Source organism: Branchiostoma belcheri, unplaced genomic scaffold, assembly GCF_001625305.1.
Source record: "Branchiostoma belcheri isolate BF01 breed outbred unplaced genomic scaffold, Haploidv18h27 scaffold132, whole genome shotgun sequence".
Lineage (NCBI taxonomy): Eukaryota > Metazoa > Chordata > Leptocardii > Amphioxiformes > Branchiostomatidae > Branchiostoma > Branchiostoma belcheri.
In genome coordinates, this window is record NW_017802736.1 from 685,850 (window position 1) to 712,652 (window position 26,803).

Genomic DNA, 26,803 nt, shown 5'->3' on the forward strand with positions numbered 1-26,803 from the left:
GGGAAAGGAATGGTTGTATCTATATACATATGTTAGATATTAAATTGTTGGAGCAAAATAGGTTGCTACTTCCAGTTATGGAAGTATTGCTTTGGGTGGCTGAGCTGACTGTGTGTGTGTGTGTATGTGTATCTGTTTCTCCGGACAGAGCAGGGGGACAGCATGTGAGTAGGTAGGAAATTGACAGGCAAATTACTAGAGAGCCAGGAGTAAGTACAGGTTAACATGGGGGAGTTTAGGAAGCCGAAGATTCAATACCGGAAGTTTGATATCTCCGATTTCTTGTTGCAAGCATTCGGGGAGAGTTGTGTAGTACAAATTAGAAAGAGCTAGCTATTTATCTCATTTTTTTAGTTCAGATAATTATTTCATTCCATACACGTGCTAAGCACCTTTAATGTGTCGACAAATAATGTTTTCCCTAATAAGAGATATTCATGCAACATTTTACTAGTGAAAAAATGAGTTAATACCCCCGTAACTCATTTTTTCACTAGTAAGAGGTTGTATGAAATCTCTTATTAGTGAAAAAATGAGTTAATACCCCCGTAACTCATTTTTTCACTAGTAAGAGGTTGTATGAAATCTCTTATTAGTGAAAAAATTTATTGGGCTAAAAGTACAAACTACGCATTAGTACCACTTTTTCTCTTAACTCGTCTTATACCATCTTTTTCAAATACTAGCTACATAAATGTGCTAAATAATCAGGTCTAATTAGAAGTCATTTTCTTACCGATGTCTATTTCTTTCTTACTGGAATATAGCTCAGGAATGAATAAAATGCTTTAATTCAGCCTTCGTTTGGCTTTTATTTGTAGGAATGTTTTGACTAAGGGGAAAACAATATATAAAGTGAATGTATCTCTTCTAAAGATAGCATAATGATAGAAAGGCTTGTCGCTAGTCGGTCGTTCGACGTAAAACATCCCGAGATCAGGAATGCCTGGCGTAGATGGAGTTTGGCGATACCAGGTCTGATAAACATGCAGGAAAGACGTGGGGATAAATCACCGCGTCGTTAGAAACGACCCCCGAGACCTTTACCAGCGGCGTGCGGCAGTGACGTCTCAAATTTAGTGCTCAGTGCAGTTGTATATATGAATAAGTGCGCATCCACTAGAGATAGAAAAAGACCGCTATAGAAAACTACCTGTGCACGAGAGATTATGTAAATATTGTACAATGAATGCAGTGGAAAATGAAATACATTTTGTTAGTCAGTGTCCTCACTATGGGACCGAAAGAAACAGATTATTTCAGACAGTAACAACAATTTCTCCATCCTTTCCTCATTTAGAAGATCACCAAAAAACTGTATTTCTACTAAGATCACAAAACCGGCAGAATGTGGGACTATTCATTATCCACTGCCTTCAAAGAAGAAGTCGAACCCCATAATAGCTAGCGTAGTAGTAGAAGTAGAAGTTTTTTTTCCAAACAGTTGTTACCTGTCTCCTGTTACTGTATTGCAATGTGTATTATACTTGATTGTAAAACCAATTAGCCTTCGGGCATGATTTTTAAAATAAAGTTTCTACGAAGGCGCACGAAGTTTTGCACGAAGGCGTATGTCTACAACAGCAGACTGCAGTACAGTCATGTTTATTACCAGGTAGTTAAATAACCGTTCACCAGTACAGTCATACTTAAACTAGTGAACGGTTACATTACATCATAACGACTTGTACCGTGCAAGTGTCGTTGTAGATATTTTCAGCAAACAATTTTTGTCTTGTGAAATAAAGACTAAGCTTTAACTTCCAACACTTAGATAACGGAATTGGGACTTACCCAAATTTTCGGTTGACTCCATCAACCTTGTTCACGGAATGGACCCGTCTACTCCGTGAACAAGGTTGATGGAGTCAACCGAAAATTGTTGGAAGTTAAAGCTTAGTCTTTATTTCATAACAAGGGAAATCGTAGATTTCAAACCTCCGGGTTTTTTTTTCTATTGGTTTAGGTCATTTGTTTGTGTGTAGTATGAAAGTTATGTGCGTAATATGTTTGTATGTGTTTGATGGCTACTGACGGTTGGTTCGGTATGGACTGTTGATTAACGTGTCTCAGTCTGACAGCCTGCACCGTCACCCGCACCATTACCCCCGCCGTCATCCCGCGCCGTCATTGCTGCGCCGTCACCCAAAATTTTTATCGGAACCAGACACCCCTCTGTTTGACCCCTTTTGAATGCTAAGACCCAAAACTGCAACCTCCCCATTCCTTAACAACATGGTAAATTCCATTTTCAGCATAACGGGGGTGTCCGGAGCACTTAAAAACCTTTTATTTCGACGCCCATAAACACATATGCAATTAAACAAAAACGTTCTGCATCATCTGCAGCCCAATAGCAATACGTATACCGAACCACAGACAAATCCGTCCAGCCGATCGCGAGAAACAGCTGCTGACAGAAATGTTTCGAACAATAGTAAAACCTCCTCGCGGAAGGATATCTCCTTCCCCGGAGGTAATGACTTGTACCAACACAGATGAACTTTCATGCTAAATTTTTGTCTTGATTTGTTTAACATGCAAGTATTGCAATACTATCATCCCAGAGACACCTTTCTTCATTTCTATCTAATCTCCACTCCACCTCCAGCCTGCCTCCCAGGATACGTGCCGGGAAGTCCCTCAGCAAATTAAATCTCGCCAGCTGTTCGGGAGATAACGCGCTCCGGGAGGGGTTCTTTACGTCATTGTGCCGGTAGTTCTGATAAGACCTATCATGTAACATGCGCAAAATGTTTCATTATTTGATACCAAATCCACAACACTTTCGTGTACTGGTTAGTTTTTTTTTCTCAAATTTTCAATACGACCAGGCTTGCAGGAAAAGTGCGCAAGTCGGTCCAATGTCATCACGATTAAAATGAATCATATTTTAAACACGAAATTGAACATTCTAAACCTATAGTTTCTGTGAGGTTATTTACCGTTATTACCACATCCAATGAGATGGTTGGCACTTCCAACGGATGTAGGCACGGTGATGTAGGACAACCTTACTGGCTGAGAGACGGGAAGTGCATGAACCACCAGTGACTTGCAGTGATTGTGTGGGTGGACCGATATGTCATCTCCTTTCCTGCCCCTCTACTGTCCTGTCCCTCCTGCAAATACCCATAAACACACAAGCAGACATACAAACAGAAACAATCACGTAGAAAACACTACCTCCGTCCCCAGAGGTAGAAATAAGAGGAACAAAATTCTTGGGACGAGGCGGTATTTTCTTTCCTCTATATCTTACTCTTATAAAATTCACCTGCAAACTCAACCTCTGGAATGCATTCCTTCATGAGACAGCTGACTAGCTATAGATCATTAGATCTAGGTGGATGTCAATAGGGAAGCATAATGGTGGTGGGCCCGGGGAATCGGCGGTTGGAGAGAATAATAGCTGTAAGAGATCAAGTAAAGTGTAGCACCTGTAAATCAAATTGCCTTGCAGTGCTTCTGTTTCGAATACATAATTTTCACAAAGGAATGCTGAGTATGAAGATTAGAGTGTGCTCACGCTTTTAAAATTCTAGATATCGAAAATTGCTATGGTATTCTGATGTCAAAGGCGTCAAAGGTCATTCAAATGAAGCAGCTTGAAATGAACTGAAATTGACTATCAGAAAGCAAGAAATAAGATTAAACGGTGACGGTAATGAAGACGGTGAACATTTTATCCATCAAAGAAACGTGCTACAAACGTTAGCACAAAGAGTCATATCCCTTGGTACATAATGATATAGTGGTCAATATTCTATTAGATGACCACTTATGAGTATTGATAACCAGTTGTCACACTTTCTATGACTTTACGGCGTCATAACTAATATGAAATGTGAACTTCTGATTGGTCGACGCCATGTGGCAATATGATAAAGATCTATAATGACTCTATATGATGAATCGAACCCAAACCAGACCTTTGTGTGACTCCCACAGCGAATAATCCACAGTGGATAATAATACATCACACCGGGAAGCCATGGAAAGGCCAGCTCGTCTATCTTACTCCGCTGGCAGTGAGGTGCGGATTTAAGTCCGATTCTGACGAATGGAAATGTAACCAAATGTGGAAAGGTAACAAATTTAGAAATGAAAAGGCGAGACGTTCAATATACTCACGTTATGGCGTTGCACTTTCGTAAGACGCTAACGGTGTGCTTGATCTTTCATTTTGTGATACGATTTACCTTTTGGTGGATTGACTTTATGGAGAAAAGGATTTCAAGTTCTACGTTTGAGGAATGAACACGTCGCACAGGAAAGGCAGAAGGAGCTTACATTGTATCAAGCTACATACGTCTTTCTACGTTTTTGTCGTAGAGTTTTCAGGGAACCAACTGACCACTAGGAGTCGTACCTACTATCTATACGATAACATAAGTCCATCATTCTCACCTTTTGTAAATTCTCAAATATTTTTTCTTACAAAAATCTTCATCTTCTATGTTTAATGTGTACTACTGAATATTTCATCACTGCTCGGGGCTGGACGTGTTCTTTCAAAACCTCTTCAAACTTCAAAACTCTTTTCACCCATTTTTTTTTGCATACGTTTATCATAGCAACCTCGTTTTTGTGTTCACCTGTTTGTATATTGGGCCAGGGGCAATGTTGCGTTTACTTGACTGCATCACTACCATATCTGAATTTGTTCTCCTCTGAATTAAACATTCTGTTCTGTCTGTAGTGCTGAAGGAAACAACCTTGGTGTGCTAAACTCCCCTCTGTGCAATCCACAGTGATTCCAGATGACTGAGACTCACTTAGTATATATTATATTGTCACTTCAATCGTTTCTTCCATACGCTAATTCCGAAACAATCTATTTATAAATTCTTCGGTTATTACATTCTTGGCAAAGGTAGTAAATTGTATTTTTATATTGACCGTGTTTTGAACATGCTACGGTAATTAAGTTTTACTTATCATTAAATTTTCTTCCAGAGTACCGAGACGCCTTTAACTTGTTTGACAAAGATGGCGACGGTTTGATCAGCCTTGATGAGCTGTGGACAGCTATGAGGGACATGGGACAGTTCACGTCAGAGGAAGATCTCAGAGAACTCCTGCATGAAGTTGATCCTGATGGTACGTGTTTCAACCTTTCTTAAATATCTGATATCTGCGATATTATCCCTTGATGGTGGGAAGTCAACTTTTTGTTTTCAATGTTAAACATCTTATAATCGTTTACTACATTTCTGTACGCATCATTTGCGTAAATTGGTTCAATATGGGATCATTTTTAATCATTCGGAGAATTTCTAACAAACCATTTTTAAATGTAAATAGCGGCTATATTGGTGAGGCGATCCAAGATGTCGGCCTGTAATTAGAAACATACAGACATTCAATCGACCTGATAAATTATCATGTCACAGTGTGTTTACCGCAAAGAATGACGGACACTTTGTGGTCCATCTATGTTAATATTGTACAATGGGGACCATAAACAAATCAAGTTTTATTAGGAAAGGGATTCCGGGCCTGGTTACCCCGAATTGCGCCCTACATACAATATATATATTATAAAAATCACAGAAACACTATAAAACCTACGTATTATCCGGCCCACGTTAAAATTCAACTTCATTTTCAGAAGTAGGAAGAAGTAGAACAAACGCAGATCAATTTTAACTAGAGTTCCACGATCTCATGCCTTCGTCAAATCAGGTTAACCTTTACGACTGACGACTGATGAATGCTTCCCATTGATTATGAAAATAAGATCCTCATTTGTATTTATATTCTTTGATCATATATTCCAACCAATGACTGTCTTATCTTAAACAAAGAGGGCTATTCTAGTATTTCCTCATAAATTATGCAAATATGGTTCTGATTTGAATAAGTTATGTTTAATGATGGTCACCTTTACTTAACTTCCAAATGCCGCAAGTATGAAATTCCCGTCAGTATTGCATTATAGAATTTTCTTATTATTTATGCAAATGCTTATTGACACGAAAATCTGTGACCCTAGCATGTTTACATCATTGATTATCAAACCGCCTGTCTGCCTAGGCCTGCCCCAGATGGCGTAGAGGTGAACTAGAGTCCAACGATCTCATATCTTCGCCAAATGATGTTAATTTTTATGACTGACAAAGATGATTCCCCCTGATTATGCAAATAGGATCCTCATTTGCATGAATTATATCAGTTGATCATATTCTCCATGATCGTATCTTAACAAAGAAAGCCTTTCAATCATTTCCTCATAAATTATGCAAATGAGGTCCTTATTTGAATAAGTTATGTTTAATCAAATCTTTATTAAATATCAACATGGCAGACGTGCCGAAATGCTTCAGGCACGTCTGAATTGCATTGACATTTTACAATTATTAACATATACAAACATTATTACAATACGTAGATTAAAAACATCATCATCATTTAAAAATCATCATCATTAAGAACACGTAGGTTAAAATAATCAAAATCTGCCGGTGTTTCTCTCGTTCTCAATTACATGTCACAAGCTTGAATAGTCCTATAATGTAATGCAGCTGGTTCTTGAGTTATCCTCTTTTGAATATTTTCAAAGAAATGCCTCTGCAGTTCCTGAGCAAGCCGCTAGGGGGCCCAAACATACGTCACTTCTTTCCCAGTGAAAGACCTACCTACCATCCAAATTTGGTAACCCTAGCACTTCCAGATCACGAGATATCAAAACCGGAAGTTCAGCTGCAGTACCATTAGAAGCCGCTAGGGGCCCAAAATCTAATCATTTTGAGATGCTATCAAGACCTACCTACCTATCAAATATGAAGTCAATCCATTTAAGCCTTCTCAAGTTATCGTGTTCACAGACAGACAGACAGACACACACACACACACACACACACACACACGAACGCCTCTGAAAACATAACCTTCTTGGCGAAGGTAACTATTGACCTACTCCCACACCACTCCCACACACAAGGTCTCACTGAACCTGCTCTCAGAAGAATAGAAAATTGAACATATTGAAAATGAATAGAATTGAATTGAATTGAATTGAATAAGTAAGAAAATTTATTTCTCTTTATTAGGCATAGATTGCAATTTCATTCATCTCTATATGTTTATTTAACCTAAGGTATCTAAGAACGTAAAACTATGAAAATTCGTCACCCCAAGCTGGAGTTAATGCCTTAAAAAGTTAGAAACAAAAACGTCCACTACAGTTTTAAACAAGAATTCGGAGATCTCAAACCTCCATGAAATATATGAGTTTTTACACAGTACACTACACTACAGTACAGAACAAAATAACACAGGTTTTTGTCCTGAAATAGGTCAGGCTGTCAACTCAGTACATGTAGACTATTCCAGAGGGAACCCTCATCAATCAAACCGTGTGTTTTGTTGCACATCTGTTTTCCCTCAAAATACAAAAGTTCTGCTGCAGTACCAAGGTCAGCCACCAGGAGGCCCATATTTGACCTTGACCTTCGGCTTTCTAAGACCTGTTGTTGGCCTCTTCTTCGTATCCGAAGATGTAGGGAAGTCAGTCCTTCATAGGGCTGTAGGTTTTACCCGGACCCTTCCTTTAGCGACTATCCAATCTCCACCCCCTCATTCGAGGTTACAGAGCAGGAGTGTTGCACCTACCCCAGGACTGGGAAATTGGTACATTCGGGCCCTCGCACCGCGTCAAGGCGGAAGGGTCGGGAGCCGGTGTTCGGGCATCCCAGCGAGGGTTTCTAAGACCTACCAGCATACCAAATATCATCACAATCCATAAAGGCGTTCTTAAGTTATGCTGACTACAAATATGCGGAAACACACACACACACACACACACACACACAGACGCGCCAAAAACAATACCTCCATTTTTCATGGAGATAACAAGCTGCTTGGAGTCCCCAAATCACACCATTTGCTCTCCAACAGCTTTCCACTACTAAAAAATTATGTAACTAAAGACAGTTTTATTAAAAAAGAGCCCAAACTCATGTCCCCATCACAAGAGGTACCTATCATTTAAATCTCGTGCCCCTAGCATGTCTAGGCCATGAGATATCAAAACCGAAAGTTCATCTGCAGTACCATAAGAAGCCGCTATGGGGAGGGTCAAAATCTAATTTCGAGGTCTCATCAATACACACTTACCAAATACTAAGTCAATCCATTTACGCCTTCTCAAGTTATCGTGTTTACAGACACACAGACAAACACACAGACACACGCACACACGAACGTCTCTAAAAACATAACCTTCTTGGCGAAGGTAACTATAACGTTACAAGAAATCGGAGATGTCAGACCTCCGGGATATATGCATTTCTGGTCCTCCTGAATTCCCCCATGTCGACGTCTAATTCCTGCTGTCGGTCAGACACAAACCCCAAAGCTCAGCCAACCGAAACAATACTTCCACCACGTAAACCTGCGGAAGCGAAGAAACTGTAGACAATATATGCATGCCCATTGTGTGGCTCTTGCCTACCTATCATACATAGTTCCAGGTCTATGCTTACGGACGTTCTCTGTCGATGAATACGTAATGCATGTGTCCTCCTCTGCCAAGTTCCCGGTTTGATTCCGATTCTACTCACGTAAAATTTTGCCTCAACAACCCGTTTTCTGCGTCCCCCTGTTTGATCGATCGGCCTGGATTGATCTTGGTAGTTGCTGGAGTCCGAGATTTAAAAAAAAATCCAGCTATCAGATTTTGACCGCAAAGGCGCAGGATTTCTCGTGCTCTCTGCATTACTGCACGGCATCCTGACCCCGCCCACGGCAAGCTAAGGTTACCGACTAGTAGTAGTATATAGACTGGTTTATTGTTGATGAACAAATAAATCCCAGGACCCACTGGCAGCCGAGATGCATTCGGCTGAATTGTTGGGTCTGGTTACAAAATACAACATTATTACTCCGTGAAGGAGGTCAGGACCTCCAGACGGAGTGTTGTGAACGGCTGATTTTTCATGTTCACAGTCAAAACACTGAGTTCTCTTTGTGTAATCGGCACGCAATTTTATACGCCGTCTGCGGGCATGCCCGTGTTGATGCACGAATGTGTATTTTTGTCGTTGCTGCTTTCGCAGTCAAAGTAATATTGCAGACGCACCTCTACAATTACGAATTGGAATGGTCCAGAAAAACGCGTTGTTTGGAATAGCAGTGGGGGGGTGGAACTTCATGCAGATACGGGGTGGTTTTGATAAGTGGTTCCAGATGTTTTTGCCCGTGGTTAAGAGATGGCAAGTTTTTTTGAAGATGTTTATTTTTACCGTAGCTGTTTTGATATTGGAGTAAATGCTTATTTTCGAAACATCCCCATGTCGTTGAAATGTTTTCGTCCGTTTATGTGACCGGTAGTTGTAAGTCGCGGTCAGGCTGATGGGGACGGAAATGTGGGATGGTCAGTGGTCAGCATTACGAAATGTAAATACCGATGACGTAATCCTATCGATTTCGAACTGGTCGGCTGTGGCGACCTAGTGGCGGCGTGTATTTATGGCCGGTCGTCCTAGCAACGAGCATGCTGGCCGCTTCTCTGTACACATGGCCAATATTTTTGGGTTGGGCCGCTCCATAGTGTTAGTGGAGCAGCTCTTTGTAAACATGGACAATATTTTTGAGCAACCCATCAATGTGTTCTGCCTCGTGGTCGGATTTGGTCTGGGGCTGGTAAACCGCACATACTAGTAGATCGGGTAATTTTATGATTTGCTAGTTGTAAAGGCGTCTTGTAGTATGAGCCGGTATATGAAGAAGTAGCCTGTGTTACACAATCATGCTTTCGGCCGGATTGATGTGCAACTGTTACTAATTGCAGGGACTGCGCTAATGCCGACCAGTCGCGCTGTCCTGATACACCGCGAATGTGCGAGTGTTCCCTGTAGACAGTCCCGGGAGTCATTTTTTTCGCACATTCCAGGAGCCAAACCAAAATACTTTCATGAACCGAGTCCAAAAAACCGAAACGTGAAAATCGGATGATCGGACCTGATGTACATTTCTCTTTCTGTAGATTGTACACACAATACACACATCTTTAGATAATCTGGCCATGGCAGGTAAAAAAAAGTAACCCTGAATCATACTAGATTAGCGTAAATGCATGTTTATGCGTTCAAAACAAGAAAAGAAATTGTTTCCGGGTATTAATCTCTTGAAACACGGCGCTGAATATTGACGCAAAAATATTTCGAGCATCGAGCGCCCTTCCCCGTTGTTTAGACTGTATGCAAATCCCGCGTCACGTGTCGGCATTTCGCATCTCTGATTGGTTGTTGCGTCTTAAGATGACTGAGCCGACGCGCGTTTAAACAATTTTTCTTTGTTCGATTTATCACACTTCACAGAGAATTGTCGCCAATGGCTACTTCTTTTTGTTGCAATATATAATACTTCACGGAGAATTGTCGCCTATGGCTTCTTGTTACGATTACAAATGGGCTATACAGCTGTTTACACACATAGGGATAAAATTTAACAATTGTTTAAAATCTTAAATACACCATACTATTATCACAAATATTGAAATATCTTAAAAGAGTAATTTATCGAAAGGTTCTTAAAAAAACGTTACAGTAAAGATAAGATTTGATAAGTCCGCATTGGTACTAGTATTAAAATTTTGCAGACTCGAGCTCCCTCAAAATTAACAGTTAAGGCGGGAAAGGCGTTAATATGTTAGTCAAGAGGTAACAACGGGTATGTCTGTGTTGCCTGTGGTCTTTCTGCTTCCGTGCTGGGGGTAGCCAGGAGGAGAAGCGCGAAGATTTGCTGACTTTGAGGGCAAAGTCCATGCACAAGTCCTGTCTGCGCTCGGAAAGACGTTGGAGTTCAAGGTGCTCAAGGGCATCGGTGTATGAGAGGTATTGTTGCCCCTTCATGATTCTGCAGGCGCGATTTTGTATCCTCTCAATGTCGTCTGATTGTTTCTTGGTAAGTCCGGCACTCCAGCATGGAGCAGCATATTCTAGCATAGGTCTTATGTACCCGCAATACACAGAAGCGAGGTGTGATTGAGGGACTCCGGAACGTCTTAGTCTGCCAAGGAGATAGAGCCGTTTGCTGCTCTTGCTTACCATGGCCTCGACATGGTCATTCCACCGTAAGTCCGAGCAAATGTGAAGGCCAAGTAGTTTTGTCTGTGTGACGGCACTGAGGGCCTGGCCGCCAAGGGTGAGGGCCGGCATTTCAGGGGGAGCGTGCATGAATCAAAAGAACATGGCCTTACATTTTTTCGGGTTGAGTGACATTGAGTTCTGTTGTGCCCACGTGTCAAGAGAGTCAAGCTCCGTCTGTACCTGTGAGGGTACCGTTGCGGGTCTGGTCTCGCCCAAGTTCAAGTCATCCATTTGGCATCATTAATCATAGCTAAAAACACAATAGGGCCTAATAGAGTGCCCTGGGCCACCCCAGAGGTCAAGGTTTCCCAGCTGGACATGGAGCCTTGGTACCTGACACGCTGTCTGCGATTAGACAGGAAACTACAAAGCCAAGGCATAAGTGATGTTCGTGCCCCCATGTCATGAAGGTTTGAATAGCAGTGGTGTGACAAACGTGATCAAAAGCTTTTGAAAGTCTGTTAGAATCAGTGTACTAACAGTGCCCTTGTGTTCCGCACTTGCATAAAAGAAGTTCAACAGGTCACAGCCTTTCATGTTGCCAAACTGCTTGTGATCGACGTTTGGTGAGATATCTTTAAGAAGAAACAAAGCCTTCACAAATCTTGGCGAGTTGTGAGGTGAGAGAAATGGGCCGGATTAGTAGGTGACCCTGCTGATATTCACGTAGTACTACCTGTTTCATTAGATGAATCACTAATTGTGATTGACAGCAAGCTTTGTTCTAATAATAGTGCAACGTGAAGCATATAATCGCAAAACAGCAGGTTTTTTCCTTACTTGCATAGAGGTACGCAAAACTGCCATATATCTGCAAACTAGAGTTCGACGATCTCATACCTTCGCCAAATGATATTAATCTTTATGGCTGACAAATTATGGATTATTCCCACTGATTATGCAAATAGGATCCTCATTTGCATGAATTATATCAGTTGATGATATTCTTCAACAAAAGACAGTCTTATCTTAAAGGAGTACTAACCTCCAGAAGGAAGTGCTGTTCTCCGATACATCATGCTGCAATGAATACATAACTAGCCGACTTTTTGCATAATTTCGCTTGTACGAGTTGAGCGGCGCATGTTTGTAAAGTGATATTAATATCATTTTCCCCCATGCTGAACCACAATTGATACATCCGGGAACTCTGGCTTACGCAATACTCATACACTTCAGGTAAACATAAACATTTTTGGACGAAAATGGTAGAAGACAAGCACACTTACAAGCTGATTATTGAGAAATTACTTGTTTTACTTTGCTTGACCTGCGTTTTGGATACTATAATATCAGGATGTCTAATGCAGTGGGCGCTAGTTTCATCCTGCGTGTTTTGATTTTCTCAACTTATTTGCATCTAAGTATTACTTAAACAGATAATTAGATTACGCCACTTATGGAAAGGATAACTAGATTACGCCTTTTTTTCATCGTCAATATTTGCGGCATAAATGAGGGGCGATAAGGACACCAAGAAGGGCAATGGTTGGTAAGATACCAAAGAACACAAAACGGTACGGATTTTTCTTATCGCCCCCGAAATGAGGTCTGTAACGTAACTTTTTGTTTAAAACATAGACACCAATGGGGTAGCGTGGTGTATTCTGGGATAGTTTTGAGGGTATTTGGAGAGTTTGTCCTGGATTCGATGCGTTTTAAGACTTGCGCGCAAAATGGGCATTTAATTGTATGCTGTAAAATAATATGCATTTTTCACTTCCTAAAATTAATGCCTGTCGGAATATAGCACCTCCCTCTGGAGGTTAGTACTCCTTTAATAAAGAATGCCATTCTAGAATTTCCTCATAAATTATGCAAATGGTCCTTCTTTGAATAACTTATGTTTAATGATGTTCACCTTCACTTAACTTTCAAATACCCCAAATATGAAATTCCATGCACGTACCATTGTTAACTATGATGTTCACCTTCACTTAACTTTCAAATACCCCAAATATGAAATTCCATGCACGTACCATTGTTAACTATAAGTTATAGTATAAAATTTTGTCATTAATTATGAAAATTTTAACTTAAAAGTCTTAATTTACATAATCAATATCTGCCTCTGTTTCTCTCGCTCTCAATTAAATATGCCACACGATTAAATAGTCCTATCGTATAATGCTGATTTACAAAATTTCCTCATAAATTATGCAATTACTTCAATACTGAAACTGCTACGTACAGAACAATGCGTTTCGGCTGCGAACATCTTAAAGACCAGTTATCGACCCCTCCTTACATCTGCCTGAAGTTTGGACGACCCCCCCCCCCCGCTATTCGAAACAACGGTTTTTTCTGGACCATTCCAGTTTGCCTCATAATTGTAGGGGTGCATCTGAAATATTACATTGACCGCGAAAACAGCAACGGCAAATATACACATTCGTGCATCATCACAGGCATGCCCGCAGACGGCGTATAAAGGTGCATGCCGATTACACAAAGGGAACCCCGTGTTCTAGCTGCGAACACGAAAAAACGGCTGTTCACAACACTCCGTCCGGAGGTCCTGATCTCCTCCACGGAGTAAAAATACGACGGAGACAACCATGACTTTTATCTGTGAACACATTTCAAAACAGGTCCCATACAGTATACTTAAGCAACAGGCAACGCACAGCTGTTTCTGATTAATGACCCATCCAAGCATCTGCATGAAGGAAACGCCCCCCCCCCCGCTATTCAAAACAACGTTTTTTTCGGCCAGTCCCATAAGCCTCTTAAATGTAGAGGTGCTTCCTAAATATTACAGTGACCACGAAAACAGCTCCGGTAAAAATAAAAATACGCGCATCATCAAGGGCAGACGACGTACAAAATTACATGCCGATTAAACAAAGGGAACCCCGTGTTTTAGCTGCGAACGCGGAAAACCGATTGACCACAATACTCCTGCACGAGGGATACATCTTTCACGAAATAATAATGAAGACTGACGGTATAAATTTACTGAAACCAGCGTTCACATATTTCCTCACCTACTTTGAAGCTCCACGATATTTTCTTAGCCTTGAAATAGCCGTCAAAATTCTGTCAAATTCCTAGGATGCTAGGTAATCATCCTTATTACGTTTAGAGAGATATCTTCCCGAAAAAGATTAAAATGTCTGACAAAACAACAATTTGATGTATCATTTGTCATGATACGTAAACAAACGCCCCCTCTACTCCTACATTACAACGTCGACAATAGTTATGGATAAACAAAAAAAATGACCGTCAAAATTCTGTTGACTTTATTTTCACTGGCATTCACATGGCCGTATTTTACGAAGGAAATGGAAAACTTACCACTGACATTGGCTGAGATTGGCCCACGCGATCTGTTGCAGTTTCACACGATGGGGGATGCCCATATTTGGAAATCCTGTGTGTTCCCTAGCGCTGGGGTCATTGACCCGCGCTCGTCAACCTCCGAATTCGAACGTTGTTCTAAAATTCGAAACGGGTACTGAACTTAGATTTTTGGCTTAGAATGCAACTTTTTTCACCCATTTTTGCCAATTAAATCATTTTTGACATCTATGTTCGCCCAAATGATTAAAGTTTAGTTTCTTATGTACCAACCTACCAGCATGCTGATTTTTTTTCTTTTTCTAATCACCTTCGATAGACTTAAATAAACTGTTCTGCAAGTCAAGAAAATTGACTCACCTAAATTTTCGACCGAATCGCTCGCTCCACGTGTCTACAACAGTTGGGTTAGAAAGCTGATAAGGACGAGGTGGAAAATTCCGGTGAGTCAATTTTCTTTGTTGAGTTGGAGAACAGTTTGATTCTCATAATTTATCGAAGCCTTAACATTACATATAACTCATGCAAATCAGGGACTCATTTACATAATTAATGATTAAATGCTACAATAACCTTCTTTGCCAGGATGTTTTGTCTTGAAATGCCTATAAATCAAGATTATTTCGGCACTTCAGTAGCATTTTCAGGTAATGTACCAGGATAATTCGACATCCCCGTGCAGCATGTTGTGGGGTATCGTGGCCGTTAGCTACCACATACAGTCACAACTACCACCATACTGGCTTGCTGAATTCAGAATCATCTGTATGTAAACCCGTTCAGGTTTAACCATCGAGCATGGTGGGCTATATGCATGTTATAGTCACGTGAGTGCAAACACCCTATAGTAGTGTTTCCTGTCGGTACAGCCTCGATGGAAGTGACAGCGGATTTCTCCCAGGTTATTGGAGAAAATAAGCAGGTCTTCTGTGATTTGGCGCCGTTCTATTTGGCAATAACTATCAAAACGCACGTTGACAACCTTATCGCTTGTAACAGATGTGGTTGTAATACAGAGGACGTAATTGCACCTGCCAAGTATATTGACCTTTGTCTGTCTAATCTCATTTGTGATAGCCTCACCAATACATTTTTACTCATTGTAGCTGTTTCAATTTCCACACAGAGATGGCGTTTATTTGACGATGGCGATATTGGAAAATTAATGGCGCGTTTTGCAGCAGCGTTATACAATAGCGTTAAATTTGGCATGTATGGTTGGTGCCACTTCACTCACTTATATAACGTGTATGAAGATTTATTTTGCTTCCTATTGCCCGTAATGAGATGATGGAATGAATTGAGATCGATAGGGTATAGTTCTGTCCTCTTAGCTGCTTAACGTTAATAGGGTGTCTACTGAGAATGACATCCGTCTCTACTGAGACAGACGGATGGCTGGATCATTATCCTAACTAGTATTTCCCCATGACTCACGTATACAGCGGTATGTATTGTTCTTTTGTATGTGTGTTTGCTTGTGTGTTCTGACAGCACATGGACGGGGAATTCCCTCCACAGATCACAAAAAGGTCAGGCACAGGAGGTTAGGTCCTGGTAGGTGACCAGGACGCCGATAGGAAGCTGGCAGGGACGTAAAGAGAGAAATCCACAATAAAGAAAGAACAAAACATTCATAACAAGAGTTCCACGATCTCATACCTTCGTCAAATGATATTAACCCTTTGGTGGAAGAATTACATATTTTACCCTTTGAATTTGCAAATAAGAGCCTCATTAGCATGAATCATATCAGTTGATCTTAGTATATCTTAAGAAAGCAAATGCTATTTGATAGATGACAACATCAAGTTCACACAGGAGCCAAGCCATGACAACATGCTCCCTTTCCTAGACACCAAAACTATCGTAGAGGAAGATGGTAACCTTCGTTTTGAAGTGTACAGGAAACCAACCCACACTGATCAGTACCTGGCTTTTGATTCCCACCACCCTTTGGAACACAAACTAGCAGTGATCAAAACTCTCTTCCATCGTGCAGACAACATTGTCACTTCAGACCAAGCCAAAACGGACGAACAAAGACACCTCCGAGGTGTCCTGGCTAAATGTGGCTACCAAAACTGGACTTTCAACAAAGCGCTCAAACCTTCAGATCAGTCTAAGAAAACCCAGAAGTGCAAACCATTGACCAACAAAAACAAGGCCAACATCACTATTCCGTATGTCCAAGGAGTATCTGAGAAACTCCGACGGATCTTCCAAAACTTCAACATAGCCACTAACTTCAAACCTCACTCAACCCTCAGACAAAGACTGGTACACCCTAAGGACCGACCTCACAAGGGTACCAAGGCGAATGTTATTTACAGACTCAAATGTGAGGAGCCCAATTGTAACAACACCTACATCGGAGAGACAAGTCGACCGCTTAAAGTAAGGTACAAAGAACATTGCCGACCTAGTGCCAACGGCTACTCCTCAGCTATTTTCCACCACCTACAACACAACCAGGGTCACTCTTTCAAACTCGAGTCCACGGATGTCTTAGACCGCGAAACACGCTGGTGGGAACGGGGTGTTAAAGAGGCAATATATGAAAGAATGTACAACCCCACCCTCAACAGGGAAGGGGGGCTACGGGTCGATCTTTCCGGCACTTGGGATTTGGCACTCCCAGCCCCGAGGACAGACAACACTTAAGCTCCTGTCCTGTATAGCAGGAGCTTTCAGACTAATTTGCATCATCTTGTCTTGACTTGTCTGACTTTTGTTCCTTTTTCGACTTCCAAAAATTGTCTTCACTTTATTTGCATATCAATCAACAGGTTGTGTATATAAACCTGCTTTCCCCTCTGGTCTCTCAGTCACTGACGAAAGCTAGTGGATACTAGCTGAAACGTCTGACGTTTTCAAAATCATATCCAGTTGCTTGAGTAACTGTTTTTTGGCAAATGCTATTTGCTCTTAAATTATGCAGATGAGGTAATGATTTCAATAAATTATCTTAAATGATGTTCACCTTCACTTAACTGCCAAATGTGGCAAGTATTAAATTCCCAGTAGTTACCATTATGACATTATAACAATTTTCAATTAATTATGCAAAATAGGTGCTCATTTTCATAATCAATATCTGATCCTCTCGTTCTCAATTATACATGTTACAAGTGTTTTATAGTCCTATTATCGAACGAAGCAGATTTATAGAAATTTCTCATAAATTATGTAAAGTAGATCCTGATTCGCATAATTGTTATTTAGTCATTGCCAGGGGCACGAAACTAATGTCCCTTCTTTCCGGGCACAAGAGCTTTTTTCCATGCAAAATTCTGTCATGTTCAGATCATGACATATCAAAACCGGAAGGTCTGCCGCTAGGGGACCTAAAATCTAATCATTTCTAGGTCTTATAAATACCTACCAACCTATTAAGTTTCATGACAATCAATCCATGAGTTATCGTGCTAAACCACACACATACACGAACACACACATACACACTAACGCTACGGAAAGTATAGCATTCTTGGCGAAGGTAAAAACGCTTTTCTTGTGATTTCTTTATTAGTTGCATTTGTACCTCATCAAAATAGTACTAGTGGTTTACCATCGTAACAAATTATCGACACTGGATAAAATTAGCCATCCATTTACTACTCCCTCAGAGTGAACTTTTAAAAATTGAATGGACGATTTGGTCCATCAAACGCTAATAAAGGTATAACCAGAAAGAAAAACAAAGAAACAATTTGAATTTGATGTATCTTCTTTTTAACAAAATTATGGACAAATTTGATCCTGTATCTTATATGCACATTACTTGCACATGCCTCAGAATCAATGGCAAAGTCTTTATGTCTTTTATATATTCAAAGAATATTACCAACATTACTTTAGACTATGGTAAGTGGAAACGTACGTGAACCTAGCTATGTTACACGAGACGACGACTATATACGGAATTAAAAGAATGCAGCGTCATCCAAGGTGACGTCAGGAATGGGTCAAAGGTTGCTTGTTGGACCCCCCCCCGTCCCGGAAGGCGCACCGACCTTCTCTCATCAAAGATGGCGGGACGGGGGGTGGTATTAACTTCCAAGAACCTTCGACCCATCGCTGACCTCACGCGTGTCACGTGAGTACGGCCGATTGGGTCAGGTTGCTGACTCAGTCGTAAATTCCGGTGAGTCCAATATTTTTGAGACTGTTCCATAACGTAATTTTGAGGCTGTTCCATAATGTAATTTTGAGATTGTTCCATAACGCCACTTACCAACTTTCATGCTGTCATCCCAGGTGGCATGACTATCCAGTTCGAAGACTTCGTGGTGATTCTGTCGTCCATTCTGAAGGCAGAAGCGGACGTGTGTCTGCCTGAAGACGAAGAAGGAGAACTTCGGGAAGCCTTCAAGTTGTTTGACAAGGAAGGGAACGGCTACATTACATCTTCGGACCTTAGACAAGTCTTGAACTGCCTGGGTCAAGATCTGAGCGAGGAAGAAGGTAAAATCGACCCATTGATTTCTATTTGTATTATCAACAAGGAAGACCAATGCAGAAGAAGACAAAAATGAAGAAAAAATTCTTTGGTACAGTTCCCAGCGTATATACTTAGATAATGTTGACTTACGATGTACTAGTAGTAGTAACAATAAACTAACAAGGCAAACCAAAATGACAGATGTCATCCTACCCGTAAAGCTTTACTGAGTAAAGGTGTGGCCAAATTCGTTGCACGATTGTCGTACGAAATTGAAGGCATTTTTTGGGATTGTTGTTACCGAAAATGCAGTATTAGATTATTTGGTGCAGGTGATTGGTGCTGCCACAGTCTGCTTGAAAATTCAGGAACATCGTACGGTGAGTGTGGCCACGCCTTCAGTAAGGCTAGATAATTGTGTCTATTGAAACATACACAGGCGGTATTTTAATGCTTTCCTTCCATCGTATAAAGTTGTGATATTGTTGCATCAGCTATGCTTGACATCATTGCCTTCGTCAGAAGGGTATGCTTGCTGCTTGGCCATGGTGCAGTAGCTGTGGTGTGGGTTTGTATGTGTGTCGACATCATAACTCCAATAGCTGTGGCTGGAACCTATTGATAATTGGTATGTAAGTAGCCGTTGTAGAAACAAAGGTCATGTACAAAAATGATTCACCTGGCTTTTTCCAACGGTACTGCAGTAAGCGTTTTGTATTTCTTGATTATATGTGTTCAGCATAACTCAAGAAGCTGTGAAGAAATCTTGATATTTTGTAGGTGAGTAGCGGTTATGGAAACAAAGTTCTAGCTCGAAATTATTATCCTGTCATGTTCCTATGTTGCTGCAGAGGTTATGTTTTTTATGTTTCTTTGTTTGTGTACAACATAACTCAAGAAGCAGTGGATGGCTGTTATTGATCTTTAGTGGATGGCTGGGCAGCAGAAATGAAGGTCAAGTTCAATAATGGGCCTCCTAGCAGCTATCTAAGTTACTGCAGCATAGCATCACTTGTGAGAAGTAAGTGGTGTACATTTGACTCCTTAGCAGCTTGTTCTGGAACTGCAGAGGTATTTACTTTAAAAAATCTTTTGAAGATAAAAAAACGGGTTGACAGATCATCACGATTTTCGGTACGTAGGTAGCAAACGTGATGCTTGACATAATAAGATGATAATTATGCAAATCAGAATCTAATTTGCATAATTATTGGGAAAGTCTATAAATCTGCTGTGTTCCATGATAGGGCTATTCAATGTGTACACACTCATGCATGTCATGTAATTGAGAACGAGAGGAACATGGACAGATATTGATTATGCAACTAAAGGCTTAATTTGCATAATCAATGAGAAACGGTTATTTTTCCATAGTGGTAACTGCCAGATTTTCATACATGTGGCATTTGGAAGTTAAGTGAAGGTGAAGACTATTAAACACTAGAAAGGCCAATATTTGCTTTGGAGCAAATACAGCGATGGGTTCACCACATTTTACCACATGGCAGGGAAAGAATGAGAAACACAAGGGAAAACAATGATTTACCAGGGTTCTAGCTAGGATTTTATTTTAGCGTAGTGTTACCTGACGCACGTCGAGGGAGCGAAGCGACCGAGAGGGGGGATGGGGCGGAAGGGGGGATGTGCGGAGCTTTTAAAATTTAAGCTTAAAAAGCAGCCATTTGAGGGATACCCAAAGGGAAAAAATGTCATTTCTAAGGTATGTACAATGTATCCTTGATTAGTAATTTTTATATTTTTTGCAGCTTGGAATCTTCACAAAATACAGAAGATACTCCAAATCAGACACAACCAAGAACAGACTCTGAGATAAATTAAATGTTAAACATAGCATCTGGTGTGCAAAGTTGTAATATTCTACATGCAAAAAAAGTAACTATAAATAATATAAGAAATACGTCTGTTTTGCCTGCTTAAGCTAAGGTCCCAATTACGCCGGTGCCCGTCGGGGATGTAGCCCCGGCTGGCCCCGGCCGGGTTCAGGAGTCGAGCGGGCATCGGCTGTCGTGGTCACAATTAAAAGTTTCCTTCAGTAGCATTTTGTCACTCTCTTTGGTCGGTATCCGGCAGGCACCCGGCAGGTACCCAGCAGATTCTCTGACGATGTCTTGTATTGACCTATACGTAATGCAGAATTCACGTATTTGTTGTGATCATTTGATCTGTGAGGTCACACATTTTAAGCTAAGGTCCCGATTACGCCGGTGCCCGTCGGGGATGTAGCCCGGCTGGCCCCGGCCGGGTTCAGGAGTCGAGCGGACATCGGCTGTCGTGGTCACAATTAAAAGTTTACCTTCAGTAGCATTTTGTTAGAAATTTTGTCACCCTCTTTGGTCGGTATCCGGCAGGTACCCGGCAGGTACCCAGCAGACCTCTCTGACGATGTCTTGTATTGACCTATACGTAATGCAGAATTCACGTATTTGTTGTGATCATTTGATCTGTGAGGTCACACATTTTACCCGGGTTTACGAAGTACACACCTTTATTCTGTTCATCTGGTCTGTGACGTAAGAAANAAACGTTCATGCCCCGCATTCCAATGCTGGAGCAGAAAAGCTTGAAATACCTACCAAAACACTTGAATAAAGACATACTGTCAGTATGGAAATGCTCTGTGCAGGTGTTAATCAAGTTAAATCCCAACAGCCAATCAGCAAGAAATGCTCTGTGCAGGTGGAAATGCTCTGTGCGGGTGTTAATCAAGTTAAATCCCAACAGCCAATCAGCAAGAAGTATAGAGGAAAGCTGCATGCCTATTGGTTGATGCCCTGCATTCCATTGTGATGACTCATGCCCAGACGTGGTAAACACGGCACACTAACACAGTAATACATTTGCTATAACACAGCCAAAAAACTCAAATAAAACCATTCTAAAAGCCTGTATCACAAAAATTTAAAAAACGCCTAGGGGTATTTGCCCACTGTACCTCCATACCAAATGTCAGGACCTTAGGCCCTAAAATGAAGAAGCTGAATCCATTTAAAGATATGGCAGGAGGAGGAGGAGAAGGAGAAGAAACATACAGAAAAAGCAATATAGGGTTCACCACCACTTCGTGGTGTGGTGAACCCATAATAGATCATTTTGACCTCATCTGCATAATTAATGATGAAATGCTATACCAGCCTTTGTTAGAATAACACTGCCATCGGATGAAGAATATGATCAACTGATATAACTCTTGCAAATGAGGATCTCAATTAATGAGAGACAAACAAGTTATTAGTCGCAAAGGTTAACATCATCAGAAGGCATGAGATCGTGAAATTCTAGCTCATGATACTTTCCATCCATTTGATACAGTTAGGTCATGTTGATTTGATTATATGGATGGCATTCGCGCGCGTGTGAATTTCGTCCGTTTCAAAAAAACGTTTTCGGCCATACTGTAACTCGTACAAAGTAGGATGAGCAAATAAATGTCGTAAATTGAAAAAAAAATATTGAAAAACGATACGTATCTCGCAGAATGCCAAAATCCATTCCAAAGACAAGAAGAAAATGTGAAGGAAAGGAAACGAATCTATTATTCACCATGCCAATAAAATATCACTCTGTGCGTTTAGTTTTTCCAAACTTTTTTATTCCCACGCTCGCATCAGTCTTGGAGTTCCCAGAGGATGTCATCCATATAATGAATTCAACATGGCCTTAGCTCTTATGTTTACTAGGTGACATCCCAATGGTTAAGCTCCGGTCACAACCCGCCGTACGTGCTTCTGCGTGCTGTCTACGTGAAAAACGTGGGCAAGTGTAGGGCATCCGTGCGTGGTGACTACCACCTCCGTACGGAATCCTACGGATTTGGGAGACACGCCGTAGCACTACAAGTGCATGTAAAACCTGCGGTCTGCGGATTCACCACCCGTGCGTGCGAGTACGGGCGACGCGCGTGCCCCGTGCGTACCGTACGAAAGACGCACGTGTGAGTACGGCCTCCTTACGGTAAAGTTGCAATCGCACAGAGATCGTACGATGCACGCAAACGCTCACGGCCAGACGTGGCGTGCAGACCACACCCTTACACCTTGCGCAACTGTGCGAGTGACGTGCGAGTAACGTGCGTCGATGCCACTCCTTCCCCACGTTTTCCGAAAAAATGTAGCAGACGTAGCCTCCCAAAAAACGTACGGACAAAAAGCACGTACTGCGGGTTGTGACCGAGGCTTTACACACTCTCTACCTAAATTAAAGCAGGGTAATTCTCAAATGTGGGGTCATAATCACACACACGCGATTTCGTTCGTAGTTTGGTTGATGTAACTGTTACGGAAGATATACAAACAACGATATATTTATTTAATGACTCATATAAAATCGAGACCGGGGTATGCTCTACAAAGCAAAACGCTTCTGAATACTGTACGTTCCATGCCAACAGACCGTAAAACTAAATAACCGTCTAGGGATCGAAGTAGTGTATTGGCTTTCCCATAGGTATCACATTATTGATTAATAGATAATCATACCGATGATTCGTGGCTAGACCGTATTAACGTTTGCGTTCGTTGCTTTACAGTGGATGACATGATCGGGGAAGTTGACCAAGACGGTGACGGCAAGATAGATTACGACGGTAAGCGACTGAGGGGTCGTTTGAAGCCATCATCTTTCTCATTCATGTTGCTGAAATCAGAGATCTTTTACACTTAATGAAAAAGAAAATTGAAAAAAAAAGAACATAGAAATAGATATTTTTAATACCATACTTTTCAACCATAATATCATAGTTCCACAACTTCAGACCTTCACCAAATGATGTTAACCTTCAGGAATGATGTAATATAAAGGTCTCTCTTTGAATATGCATAAGCTCGAGCTCCTCATTTGCATTATGAAAGTTAATGATTTTCTCTACCCAAATATCGCACGTGTCTTAAAGTTCGAATGTATCATTGTATTTAAGGTTCCGGGTCGGAGTTTTAATCTGACCACGGTTCCAAATAGTGCTCAGTAAACGGCCGGATCTGCGAGCTTGTCACGCTAAGTTTGGCTCCCTATTGCTCGGCGATCGATATAGATTTTTAAATAGTTTTTTAATTTACCAAAAGACCTTTGAATTGAAGTGTTTTTGGCGTGGCCAAATTGGTCGGCCAGCGAAGCGTTTTTGGTATTAGTCCGCGAGCAAGGGTAATGTGATTTGTCGCCTGATGACCCAAATAGGTGCTTTCTATGTGGGATTTCAAGACATTTGCGTCATCGGAGATTGCGAAAAAGTTTTCTCAACAACTAGTTTTTTTTTCCATTTTTCGGAAACACGAAGTAGTTAGATATTTCGCGTATGAGCTGTTACCATGGGAAAATACAGGCAGTTCCGATTTAAAAAAGTGTACCAAAATGATATCTTTCTTGTCCACAATTTACATTTTACTACGGCTTTTATCCCAATTAAAGAGGCAGCAGACGATACCCAACCAAATATCGGATGCCGGCTGGAAGCAACTGTTCACTGACATAATGAGATTTTCCGGCCTTCTTTTCTTATGAGACTCGTAGCCCTTCGGCCGGAGGGTGTCCTTCGCATACAAAAACCGTGAAACAAACGCCTGTCTGAGACTTAAGAAAGTAGGCTTTTGTAGCATTTTCTATCATGCAAATGAAGACCTGATTTGCATAGTTTATGTCATTCACAAATGTCGCAAGAAGCATATTCCTATGGTACTATAGCATTTCCGTATTGATATGGAATGAGGTATTCATTTGCCTCATTGAAATGTATCGATGCTCCTGTCTTTCTTACTTACCTTACCTTACTTACTTATATGTAACTTGTTTGAAAGTCTTATCATGTAACGCAGCTGATTTTCGTCAGTATTTCCTCGTGAATTTTGCAGATTAGCTTATCTGCTTATGATTACGTATACATACATAAAAGAACTACAATCCGACCTCCCTTTTTCGATTTATGGCCTCCCAAAGGGAGACCATTGGGTAACTTTTGACTTTTTACAATCTTGCTTTTTTCTTTGGTTCTCAGAATTTGCAACGGCAGTTTGCGGTATCACAGACAAACAGCGCCTGGAGTAACGGACACTGTAGAAACCCACAAAAACTACTCTAATACATTGAAAACTAGAGGTAAGTTTTATCAGCAAACATTTTCTGTTTCAAATCCAGGATTCTTGTTATTTATTGGCGCAACCAAAGAGATGGCATGACGTATTTGTAACTGTGTGCCACGTCGTCCAGACCTATGGGGAGACCATTTACACTGCCAACTTGACCTTAAGGTCAATGCTGCGGTTACAACCCCCCTCCCTTCATGCTTATCTCCAAGCAGATCTTTTGATGGCTACAAAGACAGAATCAAAATGGCCAGGCTGTATCCATTGGCCAGACAGTTACCATTTCACCACCCAGCATCAGCAGTTTCTGACAAGTTCCGTGCCGGTTAATAACCTTGTCCAGTGTGACCTTCTGCAGATGTTGAGTGGCGAAATGGTAACTGTCTGGCCAATTTGCTTCTGTCTTTACAGCCACCAAAAGATCTGCTTGGAGATTAGCTTTCTTCCTTCCTTTACAGCATTGAAATACCCACAGAAACACGGACTCAAACGAACCCAAACCAACCACACAGACTGTCTCAAAAGACGACTGCATGTGCTTGCTATCCGTGAAGAATAAATCCCCTCTATAATATACCACACAGACTCAATAAATAACTTTTTTGACAAGGGTGACGGAATGAAAGAATTTCAGTCCGACTACAGGGAAGTAAAATACCATACAAAAATCTACAAAGTATGGTAACATGTATTCTCAGGGCATCATCTGTCGGGAACTAGGAAAGCTATGGGTGATGCTGAGGTCTTCCTAACGACACCTGTGCATTGTACTTTTATACATTATTTAGAGCATGTAGGTAATGAAAGTGCCTCTAACTCTTTTATTGCAAAATTAAATGACAAATAACACACACACACACACACAAACACACACACAAACACAAACACACACACAAACACACACACACACACACACACACACACACACACACACACACACACACACACACACACACACACACACACAAACACACACACAAACACACACATAAACAATACCTCCGTATCCGAAGGTAAAACATAAGACATGTTTTGTGTGGAAGGTTGATATTCAAATACTGGTATGTCTTTCTTTCAGAAAGTCGAAGAATTGTTTACGTGAATGCGACACCAGATACGCACTGGAAACTCTGTCAACGCTATTATCACCATCATCAAGTGAATGAGCTTTGGGAAAATGACAATGTGTGAATTTGTTAGAAAAAAAACTCTCGTTAGAACAGAGGACTCCACCAGCTAACAATGATGCTTTTTGCCCAGCAGCAAACCGGTAGACCCGGAAACAAGACTGCTATATCGCATCAGACTCAGGCAAACGTTAACCTACATCAAATCAAGGTTATTGGACAAGACAGTTCTCACAGAACGTAAATTTATTCAGGCAACTAGCATGGATTGAAGGGGATCTCTATGTCGTTGCCTCCCTAGAACCCACGTGGCGCTTTTTTATGCAACCTGATGAAAGAATTTAATGTTTTCTCGAACTCGTCTCCAACTCTCGAAATCTTAAAAACGAAAAGAATCATTAGAAGTTGATCAAATAATTTTCAGAGTCTTTATCACAAGGTATATGGATTATATAAAGAATGTGGCAAATACAGGTCGTGTGATAATGTCAGGTGTCGTATTCTTGCTCGTATGGGTGAATAAAGTGTACATGTATCACCACATAAATATCTTTAAGCACACTTCAAAGCATGAGTAAAATTTCTATTTTTCAAGTGAAGGAGCATACTTTTTCCGCATGATTTAAGGCGCTTAAAGATAAAATTGCATGGAATAAAGGGTTCACATATTTATTTCCCATAGACAAGCAATGACAAAGGCTGCAGTTATTTTGTCAATAGCAAACTGTGCGAAACGTTTCC

The 26,803-nt window shown here is 41.0% G+C and overlaps 1 protein-coding gene across 1 annotated transcript in view; it reads left to right on the forward strand.

The window, feature by feature from the left end:
* Positions 1-26,518, forward strand: part of LOC109464128 (calmodulin-A-like) — a 37,667-nt gene extending 11,149 nt beyond the window's left edge. Inside the window, exons 2-6 of the mRNA XM_019761065.1 lie at positions 4,960-5,103; positions 18,660-18,866; positions 23,390-23,446; positions 24,848-24,948; positions 26,014-26,518. Coding sequence (XP_019616624.1) covers positions 4,960-5,103; positions 18,660-18,866; positions 23,390-23,446; positions 24,848-24,897 — 458 coding nt within the window. The 3' untranslated portion in view covers positions 24,898-24,948; positions 26,014-26,518. The remainder of the gene's footprint in view (positions 1-4,959; positions 5,104-18,659; positions 18,867-23,389; positions 23,447-24,847; positions 24,949-26,013) is intronic.
* Positions 26,519-26,803: the final 285 nt, after the last annotated feature.